This window comes from Echinococcus granulosus (assembly GCF_000524195.1).
Source record: "Echinococcus granulosus chromosome Unknown EG_S00011, whole genome shotgun sequence".
NCBI classification, from domain to species: Eukaryota; Metazoa; Platyhelminthes; class Cestoda; order Cyclophyllidea; family Taeniidae; genus Echinococcus; species Echinococcus granulosus.
The window spans coordinates 1,440,403-1,464,933 of NW_020170391.1; the positions used below are offsets into that span (position 1 = coordinate 1,440,403).

Here is a 24,531-nt window from a genome sequence, read left to right on the forward strand (position 1 = left end):
CTGACATGGCCCGAAGGCCAGCCCATCCAGCGAGGTACAAGAAGGCTGATTCAAAGTACGAAAGTGGCGCCTCACCAATACCGAGGGATAAACCAGCATCGTACTACATAGCCTCCCTCCTCTTTTGAGCGCCGTCCCCAGGGCTCCCGCAGATCAACCTTCCGCGTCAGCCATTTCGTCGTAGTCGGTGCTGTAAAGTAACGCCCCCGATCCGACCGTGCCAGTCACCAAAGTAGCATGCAACTGAAGAAATAACTGACTTTAATGTCACTGATCCATCTTGGCAATTTAACTGGATCTGGAGTTTCGTCCGGTCTAGGAACTTGATTCAGGAGCAGGGGAATTGCGCTGGCCATCATACGTGTCCATGGATAAATGTAGGAACAGCGGCCCAAAAGGTAATTTGTGTAAGGAAGGACGGGATTTAATACAGGTCCATGGGGGACGGTAGGTAAAATCTATAACAAACCTCCAGATGGTTCCACGGCTAGTGTCGCTTCAGTTGTTAATAGCTTTCCTGCAGAACACGGGACTGGGATAGATGCCAAAGGTAGACATCGACTTTATCCCTTCTGTTAGGGGTCATCGCCATTCTCCCATCGGCAGCACATGTGCTTCTTCCGCTCCGTAAACTTTAGGATCAGGGTCGCTTACCGCTACCACAAATGTAGCGTTCCGACACTCCCTGAGGACGAAGAAGGACACAATACTAGGGTTGAATGTATATTCAGCACAGAGAAGGTGTTTGGGCTACTGGCATGGCCCCAAGGCCAGCCCACCTGGGCGAGGTACAAGAAGGCGAATTCAAAAGTCCAAAGGTGGCGCCTCACTAATGCCGAGGGATAAACCACCGACGTATTACATAATACCTAGACAGTTTAAGAGCCTACCTTTCATACCATTCCACGGAGAACCACTTCTTCTATTTTGCACGTATTGCTCATCTAACTATCAGATTAGAATTCCATCTTCGTAACGATGATTTCTTAACTAGAATAATAAGTTTGCCCTCGAAAAAACTCATCGGATTATCCTTTAATTTGATAGTCTGCAAGCATTTAATTCTAAAGCGCCAGAGAATATATAACAGCACATTTATTTCGTGTTCCTATTGGTCCAAAAATAATGTGGTACAATAGTGGTTTATCCCTCGGTATTGGTAAGGCCCCGCTTTTGTTCTTTGAATTAGCCTTCTTGTACCTCGCTGGATGGGCTGGCCTTTCGGGTCATGCCAATAGCCCAGACACCTTCTCTGCGCTGAATATATATTCTGCTCGAGTGTTGTGTCTTCTTTCGTCTTTAGGGAAGTCCCGTGACGCTACATTACAATCGTCGTTACGGTCAAGGAATTCTCAGTCCTTTTACAGCTTAGCAGGATTTTTTGGCAGTTTTATTAGTTTTGTATTAAAGGTTTTAACCTAAGAAAACCGTCTCTTCTTTCCTTAATTTAAACAGTTTATAGAGGGATTTTCATCAAATCATTTTGCACGATGCTAGAAGAAGCCCATCTTTTGGGGCGTTACATTTTTGTGTGGAGCGAGACTCCTCGGTCTCCGCTTTTCTATTTCTAGCGTTCCTAGACAAGCCCGGTTGATTCGCTTTGGACATCTTCACTAAAGGTGACAAGATGGATAGGGAAAATACAATGTTCAAGAAGGAGGGGAGCCGCAGTCACTAGGTAAGAAAGAGGATGATCCGGTCGCGAGATTCAAATTTCCTGATTGCCTCCTTCCTAAAGGCACATTAAAACTGCATAAGTATTACATTTGAAATGACTTAGAAGTAGTTAGGCAAATGCGGTGCCTCGTTTTAAGTCTTGACATCTAGGGATTACTGTGTGCTTATGTAAAATTTGTGGTATGTTTAAACATTGGTGCACAAATGGGAACAGCGATTAACAGCACATTTAGCTAACCATATCAATATGTAGAAATTTTGCATTTCACTGGCTTGGGCTTCTATAGTGCGCTGTAATTAGCATATATTAAAGCATTATAAAAGTTGATAGGCTGGCATTTTTAAATTGTATTTTTGCTTTTTCTGAGTTTTTTGTTGTTTTAAATGTTAAAACCATTTAATTAACTGTGGTGGAAAATTCAAAGTTGCTTGATCGTGTTTCTCTGCGCCGTCCGAAATGGTTGTTAGGAGTAAGAAAAGGCGTTGCGTTGCTCCCGCTCCAAGCGCTTTGAAGCGCAGAAGAAGTGAGCATTTTTTAAAGCTGAAGCAATTTCGCCCCCATGGTCGATTTTCTGCACTTGATTTTCCTATTTACTTCCTTGTTCTTAACATCATGCTTTGGCCCTTATTGATGTAAGACCATAGGAAACTGCTTTCATCCATTACACCTTAGTAAAAATCACTTTATTGCTGTTTTTTGGTATTCACTGTCAACATTCCTCATATTTCTGCATAATACTACCTGCAGGCTGGGTTATATTGCGATGCGTAAATTTACCAGTTTTTTACCATTAGTTGGTTTTTTCTTCTAATTCAAACCGAATTTTTTTTCGTTCCTTGGCGCTGTTCTCTTATGTCCTCTCTGGTACTTATATACTCGGAGTGCTTCTTGCGCGGCAAACATCTTTTATTCTTTTCCACTAGTTGATCCTTTTGCGGATGAAACTGGGGCCAAGCTTAAAAATCGCCATTTAAATAGACGCTCTACAGCAGGCATAGTTCTCACTCTTGGCGTTGGAGATACGGGTCAGCTTGGCCTCGGACCGGATATTACTGAACGCTTGAAACCGGCCCGGTTTTCCGCTGCCAGCCTCTCTAATGGATGCCTCAATGACGATGTTGAGAGCTTTGTCCAGGTTGTTGCGGGTGGCATGCATACTGTGTGCCTCACGGCTGACGGAAGAGTTTTCACCTTCGGCTGCAATGACGAGGGTGCTCTTGGTCGCCAATCTACAGACACTTCTCTCCAAGATACCGACGGGAAATCCGTCGATGGTCTTGTTGAAGAGTCAAGACCTGGTGTTGTCACTTTTCCCGAAAAGGATGTGCATATTATAATGGTAGGCAATTTTTTGTCTTCTAATGTAGTCATTTTTTTTCAATTGTAATGCTTTTAAAATGGAATAATGTGTTCGATATTTTAATGAATAATCACCTTTAACCAGCAGTAAATATATTATACTGGAGGCGAAAAAAACAATCATTTCCGTTATGTTTTGAAAATAAAATGCTCGGAGCCTTATGGTTGACTTTCCCTTAGAATTTTAGCTAAGGTGTTAAGGGCCCCATTCTTCGGCGGTAGTATCTATTTTCACTGAGTTCTTTCTGGTCATTTTGCATGTTATTTCCTTCATTGACAACTATTCTTATCGCCTTTCCCCTTACCCCACTGTTAGATTTCTGCGGGTGACAGTCACACTGCAGCCCTTGACAATCTCGGACGCGTTTGGCTGTGGGGCACTTTTCGTGGCTCTGGTGGGGCAATTGGGCTGACAAAAGAGGGCGAGATTTGTCGTTGCCCGATTCGTCTGGAAACGCTCTTGAGTGTTGTTGTGAAAATCGCTTCAGGACAGGATCACCTCGTCTGCCTCACTGAAGAGGGTCGCCTCCTTACAATGGGCTGTGGCGAACAGGGCCAGTTGGGCCGAATTGCCGAACGCTTCTCGAAGGACGGTGGGCGTAATGGATTTGGTAAGCTGACGTCGTCCCTGATTCCCATTCATTTAGTCATAGCAATTACTGTTACGACTGTTTTCAGTGAATTTGATAGTCTCGTTGTTTGCCGTATAATTCTACAGTTTGTGGCTTTAAATCGTGGTCATCAATATATGGTATAATCAAACCTGATCAATTGCTAAGCTGAAAAGTTCCTCAGCAAAATTTCACTTCAAGTTTACAAAGGTTATAGATATTCGACTAAATTGCCTCTAGATCTACTTCTTCAACCGGGGGAATGTCGTGTACGCGGATGCAAGCGATTTGTTGACGTCTGGGCTGGTGGATTTGCAACCATTGCGCGTTGTATGAATTCAGGTGTCATATACGCCTGCGGTCTAAATAACTACGGGCAACTTGCCCTTGTGAAAAAACGGTCTGTTGAGGTAAAGAAAAGGATGGAGATTGGTGGAAACACTCTTGCGGGCACGGAGGACTTCGTCAAAAGTGAGCAAGTTTCAGAGTCCATGCTGACGAAGAGGCAGGGTCCTCTCGTTCAGTTTATGCTCACTCCAGCAAACGGCTTCGATCCAGAGAAGAATTGGGTCCAATTTGCCATTGGAATGCACCACACGCTGGCATTAACCTCTTCGGGTAAGCCCATTGTTTCATCCTTGTTCGTATTTTCCTCGGAAAATTATTAGCTTGTCCGTTCAAAAATAGGTCTTATATTTAGGGGAAGTTTATGCTGTTGGTCGAAGTGATTACGGCCGCCTTGGTTTCACTGTCTCCAAATCTGACTCAGATGTCTCTGCAGTCCCCTCTCCTCACGTGGTTCAAGGCCCTTTACTTGGTCGGAAATGTTGCTGGATTGGCTGTGGCGAGGCGTGCTCTTTTGCAATAGATGATGCGGGTTTGTTTACTGCACCGATGTTCTTGTAAGCTTTTTGGTCCAAATGCCATAAACACTTTCCCACTATTCCTGCAGGGAAGGCGTTTTCTTGGGGCATGGGAAGTAGTCAACAGTTAGCTCATGAAGTGGAGTATGAAGATGCTCCAGAACCTGGTGAAATGGTCGGCAAAAACTTATTAAATAGGTTTGTCTACTCTAAATTTTCAGTGACTTTGGAGATCTTTTTGCTTTATCATTAAATCCCCTGACCCCTTTTCAGACGAGTTGTCATGGTCGATGCTGGTGGACAACACGCTGTCATGCTCGCTGCCGATCCCTCTCGGGTTAAACCTAGGGCCACGAAATTAGACACTGAAGAAGCTTCGGGAAAAATTGCACCCCCTAAAGATGAGAAATCAGTGGTAACGAATAACCACACGCCATCGGCACCGATGGATACAACTTCCGAAGTAGCAGTCTCTGTGACGAATGAAAAGAACTCTTCCGACAAGCCCCTTGTGAATTCACTAAGTGGATCAAATCTCCCCCCGGAAGTTGCTAGCACTGCAGGAGCCACGGTAAATAGCAGTTCCGTGCACAGCTGCTCCTTCGTCGCGAGCGATCAGTCTTCACTGAGTAGCGCCCACAGCACGGACGGCGGAGGGTCGAGCCGTCTGGGCGGTTCGCTATTTGCCCAGCCGGTGGATGCACCTTTGGCGTCAAAGGCAGGGGTTGCACCCGCTGCAGGAGTCAATTGTGGCGGCAGTACCACAAGCACTAGCGAGCCTAGTTTTCCATTGACGGACGGCGGCTCCAATACCGCCTCCCCCGCCAACACCCACTAATTATTCTCCCTCCATGGATGTCACTTTTATACCCATATCACATTTGTGTAGATGCAAACCGAAGGCAGCGACAGCCCTATTGGTACCTTAAGTCCCCCACTTGAACTTGGTTGACCACTACGGACCCTTTAAACGCATCAAATTATCGCATACACTATCGATGTTTCAAGCTCCTGTATTTATAGATGTAACAATTGTATTAATTTATTTGTGAGGAATACACAGTGGTTCCAGTCAATTGCATGAAGAGTGAGGAAATGCACAGTGAGGTTAGACATCAAAGCAAGACAACTGAGGGGGGATCAGAGTAGAGAGCACTTTCTCTTGTTCTTAAATGGATCGTCTTTGGAGGCGTTGATAAGCTGGTCGGAGTCTACGTGCTCAAAGCAGTAATTTTTGATGTCGTTGATAGCTAAGCTGAGTTTAAGACGTTTCATGTTAAGGCATGATTTGAGCACAAGAACCTCATTTTTCTTGCGCTCAATCTCATCCTGACGACTAGCAGCCGCACTTGATTCCCCAGGCTAAAACAATGACAAACAGCCAGACTGTCATCATGCTAATGAAATTAACAAGCTAGAAACTATAGTCAAAATTACGAGGAACCTTCATTTGCAAAAGCAGCGTACAACAATGCGAACGTTTTCAATTGTGTCAAATAAAATGTATACAACTGAGAAAAATCGTAGTTTCAATAGGCTTCCACACAAAATTAATTACTTAGTAAGCACAAACAAATGCTAGTTAGAATTCTCAAAGTCAAAAAAATAGAAATGAGAACTAAAAGGCCCACTTAAGGCACAGCCATAACAATCCTGCAAAAGATAATTAAGAACTTACAATCATGACAACTCCCTTAGCCTAATTGACGAAAGTGATATATCAGGTCTGAATGAGATCAATTGCCCATCAAGGAAACGTCATATGTGATATGGAAACCAGATGCTATTTGATGTAAAGATACCTAAAATATCTGTGAGTGTCGAGTTTTTTCAGGTTTTATATGTTGAAACGAAATTTTTACCCCTGGTGAACTCTAGTATTGATAGTGTTATTTTCAACTGAGTCAGGCAAAAAATCTTATATAGGTTGCATAAATAACATTATGTTTATCAAGTGTATGTAATAAGCTGATGTGACCTTTTAGCTGCTAAATGTTAGGCCGCAGTGGGGAGGAAAAGGCACATAGGCAACGGATGGGAGAATCGGCGATGATCGCAAACAAAGGGCTAAAACTGACGTTTAGCTTTAGCAACTCCCCCAGCCATGAGTTCTGCAGGAAAGTCATTAAAAGCTAAAGCATTATTAACTGGAATAGTTTTGTTGCTGGGTTTTCCATTCGTACATGCATAAAGTTGTCGATAAACTGAACTCGTTACGCCTCTACCACTTACCTACCTACTGGATAGAGCTCGGGTGGATGTGAGTGAGCAGCCCCAAGGCGAGGCGGAAGTAACAAAAACAAACAAACATAAACCCTTTTCCAACAAACCTGCGTTAAATCTCGCTCTTTTTTCATAAATCTGCGTTTAGGCCAGTATTCCAGAATCTCTCTGTGGACAGGCATGATGGCTGCACATCTACCGCTTCCGAATTAATTATCCCAATTTAAACAAAACTCTAGGTGCAGTTCAGTTTTTAAGAGGAATCAGTGACATTAAGGTCAAGTACCTCCTCAGTTGCATGGAAATCTGATGACTACCACGGGTGTTTCCACATAGCACCAACCATTTTGTGGTGGCTGACGAGATAGTTTGAACAGGGGGGCGCCGGGGATGATACTCAAAGGAGGACAGGGGCTATATAATACTTTAGTTGCTTAACTCGCAGTTTGCTTGTAGTGTGACTTTTGACTTGAACACTGAAAAAAGCAGAGTGGGCTGGTCTTCAGGGCATTCCAGTATTCCGAATGCCTTCTATGTGACAAAAAAGTATATCCATATTATGCTTTAGTAAAACGCCTTTTTTTCTCTTCAGTGGAATCTAGGTGTGCTACATATAAGGTCGCAAATTTCGTTTTGAAAATTTTGTTGTTACGTTATTAGTCAAGGCTATAATGATACAGTATCAAATTTTATAATTACTTAAGTAAATTTAAAGGCCTAAATGGGCGTTTAAATCACACAATAATAATGCTCCATTCGCATAAAAATGATTACATATTTGTGGCATGACTAAGTTGAAACTAGCCTCATTTTGAAGTTGTAACAAATTTTTTCGCCAGCTAAGATGGTAGATGATTTTTTTTCCTTGTGTCATTTTATAAACTTTTTATTAGGTGATTCTACTAGATTGATTTGATACGCGAAGCTAGTTTTTACCTTTGAAGTTAAACGCGGTGATTTCATTTTTGCTGCCGGCTGTTTTTTTCTGTCCTTGATTTGATATGGGTAATGAGGCGTCGCTTCCAGAGCTGTGTTCCACATTTGATGTTGAGGAAATTAAACGACTAGGCAAGCGCTTTAAAAAGCTTGATCTTGATGGATCTGGTTCGCTCAGTGTCGAGGAATTTATGAGTCTCCCGGAACTTCAACAGAATCCACTAGTTGCACGTGTTATTGAAATTTTTGATACGGATGGGAATGGCGAGGTAGATTTCAAGGAGTTCATTGAGGGGATGTCTCAATTCAGTGTTAAAGGGAACAAAGAGGCCAAGCTTAACTTTGCGTTCAAAATATATGACGTCGACAAAGATGGCTATATAAGCAATGGGGAGCTTTTCCAGGTAACCGTTGATCCCACTGCTTTGTATTCCATTTAGGTTATTACTTTTTGTGGCTTGCTACTTTGCCCTTTTGCTTATGTCATGGCTTCTTGATTCTGTCATCAATTATTGCATAGCCTTTTTATTTGCTTTACTCAATTCGTAGTTTGTATGAACATTCCCATGATAATTTGTATAGCAGTTTCCCTCCAAAGCGCTGTAATTTTGCTTTGTTGCGAGTTGGATGTTCTTTCTCAGGTTCTAAAGATGATGGTTGGCAATAACTTGAAGGATGCCCAACTCCAACAGATTGTGGATAAAACAATCATGTTTGCTGATCAAGATGGGGACGGTCGTATCTCATTTGAAGAGTTTTGTCAGGTCGTAAGCGGTCTGGACGTGCACAAAAAGATGGTAGTCGACGTTTAATATGCACTTATGAAACCACAATTGTAAGTTTCCCTCTCATCTGCGATTCGCCTTTCCAAATAGTAAACTTAAACCATTCTCCTTCCACTCTCGCACAAATTAAACGTTCATTTTGATATCGGCCTCTCAATTGTGCAGAATTCGACGACCAATTATCGAAATGTCCACCTTTCCCTCTGTTTATCGTCGTCTGTGATGTTACAAATGTAACTGTCGCTCTTTTCCCATCTTGCTCTCAGTGCATGTGCAGGTTTTTGTGTATATCTTCCCCACATTGTTGATAGAAAGACATCATGGTGGGTCATTGATGTACTTCCTTGCTCAGATATACAAGACTGACTTGCAGAATTGCGTTGCCTTCCAGAATCGCATTTGGCACTAGTCCATCCACATTTATTCCCACTCCTCTCCCACATCCATTTATGTCCATGTCTTCCCGGAACCTACAATCCATCCTAAAACTTGCTTGTTCCATGTAGTTTGCATTACCTTTGTGCAACCCTGCGAATTACCTTGACTTCACAGCTATTCTTCACTCCTTTTATGGCCGACGTTTCGCATTACCAACCGATCTGTTACAATGTGTGTATGACTTTTTTAACTACCAATGGTGAACTGAGTTTGCTTTCCCACTTTTCTCTCCTTGTTCTTTCTCCTCTACTCGTATTTTTTTCCTAAGCCCTGTTGGCTTGAATGGTGATCCTGCTTATCTGCACTTTATCGTTCTTTTGTATTTAATTTAACCGTGATTTTTAATCATGCGTATCTTATTCATTTCGAATGAAGCAAAATTCCTGCCGATATCAGCCCCTTATTTTGTAACAGCGGTGGTGTTCATTTCTTCAGAAACATCGTTTTGTTGTCTTAGCGTTAGCGTACGCAAGCTTCGACGGTTTTTCGCTTATACTGAATTACGTACACCCTCATGAGCATGTGAAATGTAGAGCTTCATGGTCACAAGTGAGCACTCGGCTATAATTCTTTAATTCCTTGTATTCTACTACTTAAGATCGGGGTGTCTCATCTCTTGGGCGATGTTGTTACGTTTGTGTTGAAATGTTGGCTTAGGTGGTGTGGAGTGTTTTCACTTCTCGTGCAATCTGTCCCTAACTGGGTATTGCATACCTGTTGTATTCAAAGTTCCTACATTTGTGCTTGGTGTAGTCCCAACGGAGTGCTGTTAAAGTGTTGGCGAAGCGGATCGCCGTCTGGGTACTACGATTTCTTGACAAGATCCTTGTGGGCTGTGTCAACCTTTGTCAGCTCTTTTACGGTTGAAAATGGTAGGCGTGGCATGCCTACCCCAATGTCGTCTACAGTGCCACTGGTTTACCTCGTGCACTTCGATTTTCCCAAAAAATGGGCTTGTAAATGGACCACTAACTTGGGCCGGGTTGTTTTCTGGTGGTCTTGACCACAGTACCATGGAATTTTACAAATTCATATGGGAATTAAAGATACTCGAAAACTTCAATTTCCGACGCGTACGCCTGGTGCCCTCCCCTTTTTTTCCCATGTGGGGGGCGCACCTTCGCGACCACGTGACTGAGTGGGTGAGCTTGGAATGCCTCTTCGTCCGCATCATCATTTACAATCTACGGGCTCTCAAACCAGAATGATTCCTACGACTTTTCAGTTTGTGAAGTTTATCTTCAGGCACCTAAGGTGACAATGGCAGCCGAATTGAAGTGCATGCAATGCGTTTGGAAGCACCGTCCTCGCACAGTATTCCCCAATTTTTCTCCTTTTCAGCCCAGTTCTCATCAAGTACCCGGTGTTTACTCTGTGTTAATTTGATCAATTTACAGCATGCCTTTGAGACTCGTGATGCAGTAATTCTGCTCCATGAGCAAGATATTAACAAACGCCGATTCGAAATAAAACAGTCACGACATAGTACTGGCATCTTATCGTAGTCATGATACGGAAGTCGCATTTCATGCCTAACCTGCGTGGTTCTCTTTATGTCAAAATATATTTACACATCGCTGTCGGTAGAACATAATTGCATAGTCCGATTTTTATGCATGTGCATATTAGTAAAGCGAAGTTTTGCCTGCAAAATGAAAAGCGTCCGCGTGCTAATCTGATCCAGCATCGAAGGCTCCCAATGACGTGCGTTCATTCCTCGTTTAGTTGGGTCGCCTCCTAGCGTTCCCTTCGCCCATGTGAATCGACAGATACGAAGTTTAAGAACTATACTTTTTGGAATTGTTAAGTCTGGTAGGAATGTTTGGCACAATTATTGGGTTTTCATTGGCTTTGGTGATATACCACATAGTTGCATTTAAGCGTGTTCTCCCACTTCCGCTGAAACTTAGAGGCTATGCGTATCAGCACACATTGGAGCGCTTATTTCAAAAAGCATGCCGCCATATTAATAGCATGGTTTTCTGAAATACATTCTTGTTCTCCGTGTTTTGGAATTAACGAGATTTTTACGTATTCGTGCCTTACTTTAAATCTATCGAGCGGAATCTCGGGTTGAAATTTCATCTATCTTCAAAGGATGCATTCCCACGGGCGTTAAACACAGGCTTACCTGCCTCAAAACTTGGGTAAACCTGTAATTAATGAGAAAAAATTCAAGTCGCCTCTCGAAGCGAAAGTGTAAATCTTGGCTAAAAGACTCGGATTTCAAAAAAGAGTTGCGTTTCCATCATTTCGATCGATTTCATTGAGATTTCGAATGGAGTTTCATTGTCCCATCTCCAGAGACAAAAAAGGCGCAACAAAGAAGGCTCCGCGATTGACGCGAACGGATGAGGATCAAAGTTTACCTAAATTCCATGCCAATGAGCTAGTAGGAGGAATTCAGCTAGGGTCTACCACAACTTCTTTCACTGAGTCTCAACAGTGGTGACTGAGAGCGGAAGTAATGGAGTTATTAGAGCCAATAGGCGACTGGCTGATTATTTGTTACGGGCTCCGATAGGCGTCGAATACCTACTGAGGGGTCCGCTGTAATGCGGGTTATGGAAAACATAACCAAATATGCTTAATGGTGCTCTGCTACTTGAATTAAGTCGGACAATCTAAATAAGTCAAGTATTTTCACACCCATGAAAGCCAAGGGTGAAAAAAAGACGGGACATCCCTTACCACAGTGAAGTCTGCAGACTAGTCACAATGCTATTTTGATGAGGCACATATTTAAAGTAAACGCAAACTCATCTATGCTAAACAGGTTCAAAGCTTGAAATGAAAGCGATTGTTTTTCGCACCTGCGGTCTCTCACAGAGTTTCTTCATAGCCTTTTTATCAATTTGTAGCGTGCCTGCGAATGACTCTTCAACTCAGTTTAATTACTAACATGAATAAAGGTCAAACTAATCGCCAATTTCTTCACTATCATTGTTAGTGATACACCCCGGCGCTGGGCTTTTAATTTACATTCCAGTGTCACATCTGGAGCCGAATCCCGGGGAAGACGCATCGAGGTGCGACCGGTGATTAGAGTAGCAAGACGGGAAGGTTCGCATCGTGTTTGCATAAGTCACGCACATTGTAAGGATGAAGGATGGCTGCGTTATGTCAAGCCACTTTTACTTGCACACAAGACACGCCGCTCAAAGACTTCAAGGAAGTTGGCAGCTTCTTATGCGAAGATTATTACAAGGTGCCCCCAAACGGTTCCATTATCTTGCGTCTCCCATTTTGCTCCAAATTAGACGGTGGGCTAGCTTGGTGCGCACGACTCAAAAAAAATGTAGGTGTGCGTGTAGCTCTAAAGAAATGATTCTTATGAAAAAATTTTGCGCACATTAGACACTTGAGCTCATTATTCTCCCTCTTTTGACACCCATTTTGCCATTTGAACGCAATATACGATGCAACAAAAGGGGCAACTAATAGTGGTTTTACAGAACTTCTGCGGATGTTCAAGTAATTTAGTAATTTTTTTCTGTAAATAAACTTAAGGGGCCTGGGACATAGTATCATTTCTACCTTGAAATTTAGCTATTTCCATTACGAACCGAGTTACATTACTTACTTTCTCCTTTATGTTCATGTGTCACTCACTCTTGCACAGCGGGACTGCAAACTGAACTTTTGGGCTGGAGGAGGGAATGCGTAAAACGGCTTACTTGAATAGTTTGTGGAACGCGCTATTATGCAACGAATGGCCTTTTACTTTTATCTTAATTCGCCCATGAAAGCTCTTCAGGCAAGATGATGAATACTACCTGCGTAAATTTTACTTTCTTGTACTTTTTACAATCCACGATTTTATGTAGGTGGTGATGTTACTTCAAGCGCTTGTCCAGTAAATTGATACCGGCGAATCACAAGCAGGCTGCCATTCCTGGCATGAATAAATATTACATGAAATCAGTGTATTAGCTTTGAATTTACTAAAGAATGGGGCTAATTAATTTGGGACATAATGTTATGAACATTTCTGCTAAAAACACAAAACACTTCTAAAATACAACAACACGTAATTTTTGACCCTTTAAAAAATACCCTAATTATAGTGTATGCATTGAATTCTGATTTAAATGTATTCTATTTGATAGGCCAAAATGACCCTGAAAGTTGGCTCTTACACTGCATGGCTCAAGGCAAAGAGGCAAACAGTACAACTAGCTAAATCATCTGCTTCTCACTCAAGGTAAGTCATCTGCATCAGATAAATTCATCGTAGATTGATCCTGCATGCGAATCGCTTCAGCACGAATAGAAGGATCCTGTATTCTGGTCTACCTAAGCACAAACCAGCAGTGTTGAACAGCATGAGACTGATAACATATAAATCCTTCAAATCGAACTGGGTGTCACAAATGCTACTACGGCGTGCCCAAATGAATGCTAAAACCCATTTATGTTGGTGGGGTTGTCATTCATTAGTCACACATACAGAATGCCCCAGTCCACTGTTCTGAGTTGTTTTACCACCTCAACGAACCTGCCGGTTAAGACGTTGTGCACGTGGCTAAGGTGAGGTAATTAAACCACCTTTCAAACTCCTATTTTATAATATTGTCTTTTTACTGATTATGTGTACATCGTGAAGCCTTCAGCGGAGGAGACGTGTAGTCGTGCGTCCATGGCTTTAAATAAATATAGCAAAATTGGAAATAAACTCCCCTCGTCAATACAGGCCATCCATCATCTGCCTCTTTCCCGCATGGATTGCACCAGTGCAGGCCGGTCGCATGTTTAAATCTTACCTGACCCGTAGGCGGTGGAACGGTTGTGTACTTTTCATTTTATTGCCAGGGTTGATCACACGTTCCAACCCAAAGAAGCATACCTCATTGTGACCCACTTATCAGAAACGTTCAGGTAGAAGAAGTCTAAAAAAATTTATTAAGGAGTCACTTCTTCCACCAGTTTTGTCTGGCAGCCCTGTCGGGGATACTCCTGAGTCAGTAAATAGTTTTGCAACCATTTAAAAATACTTAAAAGTACATAGATTAAAGTAATTTGAATTTTGTTGCAAAAGAAAAGTGATTTTGTCACAATATTCGATTTGAGATGGAACTTGTTGATGCAAATAAAGTGCAAATGTGATGTACTTAATTTGGGAAGGCCTCTCTACAAGGTGAAAACGTCAGTTGGGAGGGTAAAAACTGGGAAAGATGCACGAGTATAATTTCACTTTCACATAAGAAGTCAAAGACGCTTCCTTTCGAAGACTACATTCCCATATCTGTGGATGCACGCAAATTTGTCCTATTTCTGCAATATTATCCCCTAAAAATCTGGAGCACATACTACTTTTATGCATAAAGTTTGGTAAATATCCGATATAACTAGGGTTCATTGAGGGTCTTTTTTGGTTTTGAGGAGGGTAAATAGGTGCTGGTAGAGTGATATGTTAAAATTAAATTCTAAGTCACACATTGAGTAGGAAGTCGATGTTTTCATCCCTCTTCATGTGAGCAATTGACCTGCCTTTGTATGAGGATTTGCTTCAGGTAATGCAACGCAATAATAACCCGGGCACAATTCAGAGTAGTTATTATTCGAAGTTTGGGCACAATGGGAATGCATTCAGTTTGGAGGCATTAAGTGGAGGCCCGACTTACCACCTTATTGTTACTGCTGCCTATTTTTGTGCTGCATGAGTTTCTTCGCCATGCATGTCTCCTCGCTTGTCTTTTTCGCTTGCACTGGGGGGTGGCCGACGCTGGTGCGTATAAAACGTCCCATAACTGGTTTGGCCACAATATCTTCATATTCAGTGGCAAATCATGACCCACACATGAAGGTGGTCACGTATGCCAAGCACGGATAAGGGCACTGTATAGGTGACAATGGCATAAAGACTGAGGATACTCTTTAAAATTTTAAGTTGCAATGGAAACAGAAGGGGACTTGGCTAAACATATAAGAGGCGTTTTTAGCTGATTGGTTAATTTTTTTATGTCAAAGCTAATTATTCCATTCACCGATTCTGTAGTAATATTAGTGCACTTTTTATTCAAAATGAGACCTCCTACATACTACTCTGTATTTACTATCATCGGAAATTACGCATAATTTGTTTTTAGCTATTACCGATAAAGCTTCGGTAACTTCAAAAACAACCCGGCCGGTTGATCTATTTTACGTTGGGAAATGAAACACTTCCGTTCGCTTAAATCTGCGCCACAAAAGTACTATAGAGCGAACTCCATTCACCCTTCACAGTAACTATCCGGTGAAATGTTATGTTGGTCTTAATGCTTGCATAGTTGATTTATGGAAGCAAATGGGTAAATGATAAAAGATTTGTAGAAACAATTTTGTAGCCAATAGTCTACGAACAGTAAACACCCAGAATATTACAACATTCAACTGAGTGCAATCCAAACAACCCCGGTGGGGTAGTGAGGCAATCAGAGCTCATGCAGATACAACAGCTCTGATGCCTTCGTTCACGGAAAACTCGAAAAATGTGACCACTCCCATGTGTAAATAATCGCCAGTACGAGAAATCCAGGTACAACTGTTCTGAAGCGTAAAAGTAGGTCAATGTTGCGAATTTTGGTGTAGCCTCCACGTTTGCTTTTTAAGTAGCGGATCTTGTTAAATAGTCATTGCCTTTCAGACTGTTAAACCTACGAGGTAACAACTTATGGCGCCAGATATTCATGTGTTTTCAGTTATTTTCGGCACAAATTGAGGTATTTTCCCTAAAATGCTTGATTCCGTTTGGAGCTACGGAGAATCGTCATGCAACGCTTGACATCGCTAGCGCCTGAAAGTTGCTGGGACCACAGACCTTTGCGATTAGTAGTTGAGGCGTGATATTTGAAAAAGCGCCGGACGCAAATATCACCGTCTACTATTGAAGCAGGCAAGCAGGAATGGGTCTGTTTCCTGTGCAGCGTGATTAGGATGTTACTGCTCCCCTATAGGCATTAAAGCATTTTCAGTTTATCACCATAATCCATTTTATCTTCTATACCTGGAAAGTTTATTTATATTTGACCACAAAGAGGAAGCTAAGCTGCAAGATGAGTTTGATTAATCACTAAAAAATGTACTTTGATATAAATGCAAATAAAGCGTGCGCACTGTATCTACGAGACAAAACCTTGTATTTCTCTCTTATACCATATGAACATTGCGTCATTGAAATAATTGTCCTCTTTCTAAAATTACATTTCATAAAGTGTTGTGTTAAGTCATGCATTCACTTATCTTCGAACATACTGCAGCAGAAAAGTGATAATCACTGAGATTAATATCATCAAATGCATGGTTCACTCGTCGATGTACTTATTCAGATGGCTACATGCTCTACCATCCAGCTTTTATAATTTGCAGTTTTTGATCGGATGATAAAGCTGTGCCTCCATCTGAAATGATAACAAAACCTCAAAAGCAGCTAGTACTTGGAGATTTTCCAGGCTAGAATGCGCCCCTCTTCGCAAAGGCTTATTTTAAAAAGCATCGTCCAAAAGCCCCCACCGAATTGGCAGGGTCGGTGGGGATCGGTCGATGCGACCTGCTTCGGTGCGCGCACAAGGCCGCGGCACGTGTGCGTGCACGCGTGGGTCCGGTGCGAACGCCGTCCCACGGCCTGGTCCCCTGCCACTGCCCCTGCCTTTGACGACACGTTCCACTGTTTGGTTCTGCAGGCCTGAACGCCTCCTTACCGTCCGATTTTGAGAGCCATTCTAATGTTTACCCAGATACCAATATGAACTAAAGAAATGGCACTTTCGTAAAGCAAAGCAATTAAGTTGTACCATTTCCTAGTTTAAAGTTGCAATTTTCTTCATCAAGTGATTGAAAGTGATCTCAGTCATTACTTGATCCGAATAATGTTGAAGCTCTTTAATGGCAAACATCATTTTAATGATAAGCAATAAAATTGGCATTCATTTTTCTGTTTTGTACATATTTTGAGGTAAGCTCCACCAGCATTTTTTGCACTAATTTTGTGCTTTCCCCATCCCACCTTCTAGCTTCCTTTTAAATCACATACAGAGATAAACTAATTTCACCCAATTTATCAGAGGTGTCTCTGCAGCCCACTTCATGGTACTTCATGCGTATTCGTTCAGCTACACCTCAGTTATTAATATGAATTTAGTAGGAACATCTCATTATGGTAATGGATTTGTTCAACTGGAATATACCTCCAGGCGTTTGACTACAGCCTCCAAATAGGTGATGGAGCGGATTAAAAACCATATTTTTATCTTTCGCTAAAATTCAAAAATCAAGTAGTTCGTGAATGCGTTATAGATACAAAACTCTGGCTTCATGATCAAGCACAACATAAAACTTTCCATGGGTCCGGTGAAACACACTTGCCTGTCCTTACCTCACCTTTGTGACAAGTGGCAAAAATCCACTGCGCTCTTCACGTGCGCACAGGCAAGAAAATGAAACAAGTTGATTCTTCGTCACGCAAAGCGTGATAGTACGGAGTTGTGTAACAGACCCTACCATCAACAAACACCAGGGCATTCAGTGAAAATGTTCGTATTTTGATTAAACGAGCGTTTCACATGCACTTTTTCCTAATGAATGATTGACCACTTTTCAAACCTCTATAAAATTTACTATTCTATCGTTCCAGTCAGGTCTATCTTTGCATGACAATGAAACAGAAAGCCGTATGTTATACTGCAGAAATGAAATGGAAAAAAGATTTAGAAAAGGTACTAGTTGATTTTGCCAGTGTTTATGAGATTCAGTCCTAAAAATGCAAAATCTTTCACCATAAGCCAAAATGAGGTGCTTTTATACCGAGCGCTCAATCTAAGCACTGACCCACCAAGCTATTCGAGCACTTTACTGCCACTATCTGTGGGAGTTGTGGGACTTAGTTTATGGCGAATGGTTTGATTGACTGTGATGCTTTTACCACAAGCTTACTTTTATAAAGCCTTTGGCCCTGTAGCTTGGTCTTCTCTGTTCGGTGACGACATTTTGCCACGTGGTAATACACTGTGCAAAGAGATCCTATGTGTTTGAACAGAAAAGCAGAGGTAACTCTATGAGCCAAATATCCTTTTCCTGGCTTACCAGGTGTGGCGCACTCCATTTGCATTCATTTTAAAAGTCCATTGCCACTCTACAAGGTTTGAGGGATTGTCAATTTGTTTTAAAAACAGTTTCCCACTTTCGCATTACTTTTGCTTAGCTCTGGAGTGTTTCCGAAATTTCAGTGTTTTTTGTTCAGGCAACTCAACTCAGCTTTTAAGATCAATGAGTTATAATTTAAAATAAATAAATAATGCGAAAAAAGCTCCACCCATTGACTCACGATCAATTTTTAGTTTCACGGCCGAGAAGTTTTGAAGTCTAGAAATGTTGACAATTTCCTTTCAACGAAAATGCCAATTTTGACGCACTTTATTAGGTTTTATTGGGCTTGCCATTTTACAGCTTACCGCGTCAAGGCATCTAAAGTAAGTTTTACTACATAATAAAGCGGTGGAGAAAAAAACAACAGTTTCGCATATATTGCTTTTAATATTTGAGACTTTGTGTTTAAGGGGGAGTTAAAATGGACCATTCGTTCACTAAAATAGTAATATCATGATTTGAGTTCGGCTGTGAAAGAGGGAACCGAATACAAGGAAACCCATTTTCGGGTTTCGCAAAATGATAGGATTGGAATTTAGTGAATCTAGTAAAACCAAATAACAGCTGTAAAGATTGAAGCTTGGTCATTGGCAGATGCTGTTTTACATTATTTAATCTTGTGCCTAGCGAAATAGGTACTGAAAATAAACTTTTCCTATTTTTGACACTTATTTTAACACATTATGCTCGCATTACCAATGTATTGCCCCTAATCATACACCTTTATTAATAAGCAACAAATGGAACGCCTTATACCATTCTAGTTAATATTTTGATGTTCAATTGACAGGTAATTGGTCGGGATGACAAAACGAACAAAATAATACCAGAACCCTAGTTATTCAGCTCTCAGGCAACTCCAGTCGATTGGCTTAGAATAGATAGAATGCTGAATCGTGAAATCAAATCCTACGGGTTGTGCACCAATGCAACTGCCACAGTGATAACAAAAGCGAAGTAAAGCCAGGTAGCAACTCGGCGGCAACCGTTTGGCCATCTCCTCACTTCGGAAATATGCCGCTCATATTTACCCGACACTACGCCCCAGATATGCGACATTGGAGAAGAGCTAATGGCCTGGGACGGCGTGCATCACTGCTGCAGCGCTTTAACCCACTGGCCGTGTTGCAGCCAATTCCGCGGGCCGCGCGTCTGCGAGTGCGCACCAGAAATCGACCCGCACGAGCGGCACGCGCGCACCTGTGCGTGCGGACGCGTACGTGCGCACCGAAGGAATTTTGGATTGGGACGAGTAGAATCCAAGGCAAGCGGAGGCAGGGGTGGAGGAGAGGCGAGAGAATGAGAAGGGTTGTGTACAGAGATGGCCTGCGCAACGCGTTAAACTCACTATTGAGCGATGCGCGTGAGTCAGGAGCCTCAAGTTGTCTAGACAATGCACTTTAGAAATGCTTTGAAGCCTTCAATGAGTTGCATTCTCCTGATTAGGCCCTTTCAATTATGCATGTGACGAGTGCATTCGTAGGCATTTATTGAAATAACGAAAGTGTAATGGGATCATTGCGAATTTTAGCAAGTGCGGCAGTTACCGACTCGTTGAAGCCATGTCTATTTGCCCAATCCAGGATACAATGGCGGGTACGATATTAATTAACGTACATCAAAGCAATTATTCACATGGGAGATTCCTGTAAAATTAGAAGCAAAAGCGAAGGGATACAATCCGTTTAAATTATGCTAGTAGAAAGGAAATTTCGTTCCAAGAAAACATTCCGTTGTTGTCAAGAGAATGTAGTACCATTAAAAAGAGGCGATGATTCATTTTGGTCTACCCGGGTTTAAAACCCTATTGTGTAATATATTGGATTTTTAACTCTCGGTTTTGATAAAGGGACTACTTTGAGCCTCCGATATTGCACTTTTGTCGGGTGGGCTGCCCTTCAGGCCATGCCAGTGATTCCAACCTCTTCTTCATATTTTCCACCAACGTATTATGCTTTCATTCGTCTTTCGAGAAGTGTGGGAGTTACAATTGTACCGACAGAAATCTATGTGCATTAGATGAGCTTACTAAAGGGTTTTGCGAAGACTGGAGAGATGATTATGAATACGTCGTTTAATTTGAAATCAAAATTGTTGCCTATGTACACCAGAGGTTTTGATCTACGGAATGCTCTGGTCAACTCCAATGCAATCAAAAATAGCCTAAGGTTTGAAATTTATGAGATCGCTTTTTTGTAGCTAGTTTGCAGTGTTTTGTGTCGATGGAGAAATAAAGAGCCATGTTACACAGTCTCAAACGCACAATCTCATAATGGATCCTCATCAATCACTAAAAAGTAGCAGTTTCTTTTTGATTTTCAATCATTATAAAACTACATTGCTCACTTGGTTTCAAGAATTTACCGTGTGGTGGTGGTCATTTCCGCATTTCTCATGTGAAAAAATGCAACTGTTTAAAAAGTGGGCGAAATATTTGTGGTTTGTTTTAGTGGACCTTACCTTCTGAGTTTTCCTTAATCACAGCAATTCGACTATTCGGTATTTTTTTCAACTACATGTTCAGCAATTTGAACGCTTTAGTCTCCTAAGGTTGTGATCACGCTTGACAATATATACGTCCAACCTCCGCTATGGATTGCCATAACTTCTGTAGAGTAACGGTGCCTTCTCTTTAGTGCTGGCGTGTCTCACGACGACATCGGGGACGACTTAAAGCTCTGCAATTTCTTAAATGAGTAGAAATTGATCTGATAAATCCCGCAATCAGGCCTTCAAATTCTGCTGGAAAATGAACTATTGTCATAAAGTTGGTGATTTAAATATAACGGTTGTTAATGTAAAATAAAGAAGAGATAATGGCTATTTTGGGACAATCAGTCTCGTATAATATAGTCTGAGGCCAGCTAAAAACTTTGCCAAAATGTTATATCACATCTACCCCATATATTTTATTCAAAGGAGATGTTGAGAGAGTTTTTGGAGCACATGCCATCTGTTTCACCCAACCATATATGCTCTTGCATTGTCATTTGATTAAAAGTAATCAAGAGTGGGTGTTTTCTAATTACGGTGATGTAATACGCGAATCTTCAATATGCCACCAACGTTTTGGCTTGTTTATATTCACTAATTTGAGGTTTCTCTAGTGTAGTTTTTACACCTAGCTGCTTATTTTCCCAATAATAATAAGCTCGATGGTAGACCTTCAGTGTCGTCTAATATTGGCGAAGGGGTCAACGCTCTTTACCTAGATTTTCTGAGCATGAATACCGAAAGAAATGTTCATATGCAGCTGCAATGGAAAGTGCTCTCACTTTTAAATGTGTACCACGGGTAGAAGCAACGGCCTCCGTGTTGCAGTTCGAGTTTTTCAATGCCAAATCAACTCGAGCTCGATGATTTATCTGCGCTGTCCTTCATACCCACCCCGTTTTTCGTAACACCTTATACTCTTAGTTATTTCGAGCATGATTGAAGTGGCAAGAGTGTACAGTCACATGTCTCGTGGAACAGTCAATTTGCCTAAAAATACCGGCATTAAAAATATGTAAAATTGAGTGCAATACTTTAATTGTCATTTTAACTCTCGGTTTTAGTAATGGCCCACTTTAGGACCTCCGGACTATACCGGTAGCCCCAAGTTTGATTTACAGCTGATTTGCCAACTCGTAAAAGTGTTACATTCATTTGCAGAGGTATTTGTCTGATTAAAAAATAGGAATGTAAAGCAATTTATTCAATGTGCAACTCAGCTGTTGACAGTAAAAAGGTATTTCCAGTAGATGTATCGGGAGCATCCCTGAGGTGAGCAGTCTCCTTCGGTGACGTATCTTGACGAGCAGCGAAATGACCCTTCAGCCACCGCAGGCCACGCAAAGCATCAAGTGACTAGTGGAGGTTGTCTCGGTAGTGTGCCACTAGTGAAAAACCCATTCATTTTACCTAAAATAAATAGGATGCACCTTTCAAGTTTATTCTCCAGAGCTCACACTCAGTTTGCATCAGATTAACTCAACTGGTGAGACAAATATGTTGAACAGATTCAAAGCAATGGTCGTGGCATTGAAGTGAAAAGCTATTCTGTTTGAAGCAAATTAAGTGGGAATTAAACGACTGCACGAAGTTGTCAGAAACTTACACATATGTAAAATATTGTAAGCTGAATTAAAAGGAACGTCAAAACTTTAATACAATTATTGATAGCAAATAATATGTATAGAGGTTTTATATAATATCATTTTTATTTTACACAAAGTGACAACTTCCCTCAACAAGTTGTGAAATACCTATATGCTCCCAAAAAATCGCCATCAACGTTGACCAAACTCAGTAGACACATTAAGTTCACTAGATTTACATCTTAACACATGACGGAAGGGAATGATATTGGGACGCTGCTTAAACAGCGCAGAAACAGCCTTAAACGAGGATATAGATAGTAGGAAAAAGCGGTGGCTTAAAGTAATTATTAGATTTCCCTCATGATCGAGTATGAAGATGGGTCAAAAACATGATAGGTATTATTAATGAGGTATTTTTTAGATGATAAGTTGGTATTCAAACGACGACAGGTTTTAATAATATGTTCTTGACCTATTAGTGCACCACGTACCAACAGATGAGAGGTGGTGAGCAGGTATTTGTCTACATGTAGGCTTAACTCATTGGTCCTCATGGATTTCTCTTCCACTACGGTCCTCCGGCCATGTTCCAGTACGCTATTAACAAACCATTCTTCCAAGGAAGATTTGGAGGGCTGTAATCTGAACTGTCCATTTTGGTTTCCACTAGTCACTCATTTAACTTTACGTGGTAATTAAACACGAGGTTTTACAAACCAAGTATAATATTTCACGGAAGCAGAAATAATGAATACTAGAACTTATTTACAAGTGCCTCACTTTGAGGTAGAAGCAATATCACGCCTCTTTTCTCTCCAATGACATTTTTTTGCATTTCGCATTTTTTGCCTTTCAAAGAATAACAGACGATAATGCTCTATCGCCAGCGGTAGCGCTCACATCGCACCCTCCGCGATCTTCCCACTTGACGCACAATGGATCCGCAAGAACTTTTTTAAAAATAGTAGTAATTGATGAGTAACTTATCTCTCTGAATAACCACAGCATTTTAAAAGCTGCTTATCTATTTCAAAATCTAGCACTATTTTCTTTTAGGTTTTCTCTTGGGTAGGCATAGATTTGATGCTGAAGGTGATGATTTCCGTATAAAATAATCAGATGATATACGACAACTACACTCGCCCGAACAATAAGCCTAGTGGTATGCCAACCTGTCGATCTATATGTTGATAATAGAAGAACACTCTCAATACTTCACAGCTCTTTTAAATGCTCATGGTATCGATGGGCGCATTGGTAACGAAGAGGATTAGTCTTCGCTAATTATTGAGGCGACCTAATATTTTATTTGACGGTGTGTAAACGAAGCGGATACTTGAGTCTCTACAGGGTGTACTTCCACCGTGAGCTTGGGATTCAGGCCTCGGTAACAGCCTTACAACTGCTTGGGCTTATTATGACTTCGGGGAAAGACCGAGGTGCTACACAACCGAAAGGACTAATTGGTCAATTCTTTTCACTGTCTTTGGAAGTCGAAGACAATGCCACCCAAATACTCATGCATTCACATTATGCTATTACGCAGCTAATTCGATAGCAAATTAAGATGTGACAATAAATATTGATAAGTTGCTGGAGTATCTGCCTTATTCAATGCTTTTAAAAATGCCTTAATGATCTAAGGCATTGTTTAAGCGCGCTTAGTCTTACCGGGACTTAAGTCCCCGCGAGTGGTACCTTCACCCGACAACAAGGCCTTCTGGCCGTGCTAATAGTCTCAGCCCTCCTATGTGTTATTTGTGTTTTCATGCTGCCGTGGCTTATTGCCACTTCATGGTAGACTCGGGGTGCCAATGTATGACATGGGAGTACCAATTCACTACAGGCTGTGAGTATACAACCGACTATTTGTGAATTAAATTGATTCATTGTCGTCTAATACCTACTTAAACACCAAAATAAATTGTTTAACGATAAGGGCGAATGCAAGTCAAGTAGTGTACGTATCCTTTCCCAGAAAAATGTTAAAACATAATTTTATTTTGGAGCACAAACTACCCAGAGGCACTATTTTTTTGAAATGTATCTTATTTCACCTAAGAGTATTTGCGTTTATAATTGGCATGGAATCATTAGCTATTGCCTACGTGTGATTACCGTCATATCCCATGCTAAACTTGTAATAGATTCGTGTAGTAGTATGACAGATTATACTCAGGAAGCAAACATGTCCTTTCCTCAAAATTGGATAACAGACTCTCAAATCTACCTTTAATTGGTGCTGTTCATTCCAGGTTTAAGCGTTTACCCTTGCCCCCTTTTTTTCGACTCTGATGTTCTTCTTATTTTAGTTTACTTTTAATTTATTACTCTTTTGCTAGGCGTTGTTTTAGTGTTTGCCCGTGTAGGTCATCGAAACGATGCTTCCTTGCCATTGTGCAAATGTGATTGGCTGGTGTTGTTTCCGTT

General features: G+C 41.4%; 3 protein-coding genes across 3 annotated transcripts; 2 read left to right on the plus strand and 1 right to left on the minus strand. All coding sequences in view use genetic code 11, as the record gives it.

Moving 5' to 3' along the window:
* Nucleotides 1–2,134: 2,134 nt before the first annotated feature.
* On the plus strand, nucleotides 2,135–5,349 carry EGR_02528 (Regulator of chromosome condensation; the record flags this gene model as incomplete). Its single annotated transcript, XM_024491777.1, has 7 exons — nucleotides 2,135–2,201; nucleotides 2,602–3,017; nucleotides 3,354–3,648; nucleotides 3,889–4,266; nucleotides 4,349–4,525; nucleotides 4,601–4,709; nucleotides 4,785–5,349. 7 exons carry the CDS (start codon nucleotides 2,135–2,137, stop codon nucleotides 5,347–5,349), a joined length of 2,007 nt encoding a protein of 668 aa, XP_024353928.1.
* Nucleotides 5,350–5,651: 302 nt separating this feature from the next.
* On the minus strand, nucleotides 5,652–6,916 carry EGR_02529 (hypothetical protein; the record flags this gene model as incomplete). Its single annotated transcript, XM_024491778.1, has 2 exons — nucleotides 5,652–5,873; nucleotides 6,842–6,916. The coding sequence occupies 2 exons, from the start codon at nucleotides 6,914–6,916 to the stop codon at nucleotides 5,652–5,654; spliced, it is 297 nt and encodes a 98-aa protein (XP_024353929.1).
* Nucleotides 6,917–7,735: 819 nt separating this feature from the next.
* EGR_02530 (Calcineurin subunit B type) lies at nucleotides 7,736–8,482 on the plus strand (the record flags this gene model as incomplete). The annotated part of the gene is made up of 2 exons (XM_024491779.1): nucleotides 7,736–8,074; nucleotides 8,312–8,482. 2 exons carry the CDS (start codon nucleotides 7,736–7,738, stop codon nucleotides 8,480–8,482), a joined length of 510 nt encoding a protein of 169 aa, XP_024353930.1.
* Between the last annotated feature and the right edge of the window lie 16,049 nt (nucleotides 8,483–24,531).